The sequence below is a fragment of the Phaethon lepturus genome, unplaced genomic scaffold, assembly GCF_000687285.1.
Source record: "Phaethon lepturus isolate BGI_N335 unplaced genomic scaffold, ASM68728v1 scaffold3582, whole genome shotgun sequence".
Classification (NCBI taxonomy): Eukaryota; Metazoa; Chordata; class Aves; order Phaethontiformes; family Phaethontidae; genus Phaethon; species Phaethon lepturus.
The window spans coordinates 62,058-63,613 of NW_010522436.1; the positions used below are offsets into that span (position 1 = coordinate 62,058).

The 1,556-nt window shown below is 38.9% G+C and overlaps 1 protein-coding gene across 1 annotated transcript in view; it reads right to left on the reverse strand.

The window, feature by feature from the left end:
• Positions 1–1,556, reverse strand: part of ALDH1A1 (aldehyde dehydrogenase 1 family, member A1) — a 53,814-nt gene that overhangs the window by 16,447 nt on the left and 35,811 nt on the right. Inside the window, exon 7 of the mRNA XM_010281802.1 lies at positions 1,489–1,550. Within this exon, the coding sequence (XP_010280104.1) occupies positions 1,489–1,550 (62 nt within the window). The remainder of the gene's footprint in view (positions 1–1,488; positions 1,551–1,556) is intronic.

Sequence of the window (1,556 nt, forward strand, 5' to 3'; positions counted from 1 at the left end):
ACAGTATTTCAAATAGTTTTGGAAGCATTGAGCCCATGAGCCTCAGCAGAAAACATGCATTGTGCCTTATCTTTATGAAAATGGGGAAAAAGGCAATTAACAGTTACCAATTATGTCAGAAAGGCTTGGAGAAGTATACATGCAACTGTTCTTTATCTCTCTCCTTATCTCATTTCAATCTCACCCCACGCCCAAAAATAACAAGAGCACAAATAATGAAACATAAGTGATCACAGGGTTTTCTGGATCTTCATCGTTAAAGTGGAACTGTGTGAATGGAAGGGAAACGGAAATGTTGAGTTAGCAAAAGTGTTTTGCAGTGTTAACACAGTCCTCAAAGTTTTTGTTTTATGTAAAAATTTCCAACTTGGTGGGTCCACATTTCAGTGGAGAGAAAATGAAGATATACGCAGAAGTCCTTGGACATTTTATAAGGGAAGCCAGTGTTTGTACTGCTTATTCTTCAAGGATGCAATTTTATTTAAAGTGGCCACATCTAGTGTGTCTACTTCTTTAGTATATCTTGACTTTGAGTGCTTTACTTGAAATATCTTGTGCCTGACCTACAAGAGACTCTAAACCAGAAGATTCCCAAGCTCTCCTAGAGGCTATTCCATCACATGTCCCAGTGGTGGTCTAAAGAAATAGCAAATCAGTAAGCTCAGCTGAAAGACGTGAGGAACATGTGTGGTACCCACATGTCTGAACAAACCTGACAGACAAGCTGACTACTTTAGAATCTAGCAGGCTTTTGAGCAGGTCAGGTCAGGCTACCCACACCTACCATGTGCAAAGAGGTAGGTGGTTTTAGGAGTGTCTAGTGCATAGAACCATTTTCACAGCAACCCATTGAAGCTCTGTAGACCTCACGAATAAATTTAAAGATGAGTTCCTCAGTGTTTTGGAAGTTCAGACTGAAGCAGGCCTTTTGAATCTTCAGTTAAAATAAGTGACTTCAAAAGGGGGAATTTAGACAGGAGCTTGGGCACATACAGCTCAGTAACACTGTGCTTATTGGACACATTTTTTGTCTTGTTACTTGTACCATCAACATGGTGAGTTGAGTCTCAGACAGAAATAAAGATCCAGATGTCTGGATGCTGTACAGACCAGAACAGATATTCCAGGTCCTAAAAAGCTTATTGCTTATAGGCTGTATATATTACCTTCTCCTACTTGTTTATTTCTAATTCTTTCAGTTCCAACAAAACACAATTCTCTCTTTCAAACTAATCCATCAGCCAACCTTCTGAAATTTATTTTCCATCCCTATGTAGGGAGAAGAGAGAGACAAGGCTGGACCTGACTGACTCATCAAAAACTCCATGTTGCAGAATTTCATGAGTTCTCAGGATAGTCTCTGTCTTTCAGGATCTGAAAGTTTCTGAATGGTAATGTTTCAAAAATGCACTTGCACAAGCAAAATTTCAAAAGCATTTCCAGTTTTAACAGGAACTTTTGTTCTTTACATAAATGGCTCCAACTCACAGGAATAATTTGTCCACATACACCAATAGGCTCATGTCTTGTAAATGTAAAATAGTTTCCATCTAGGG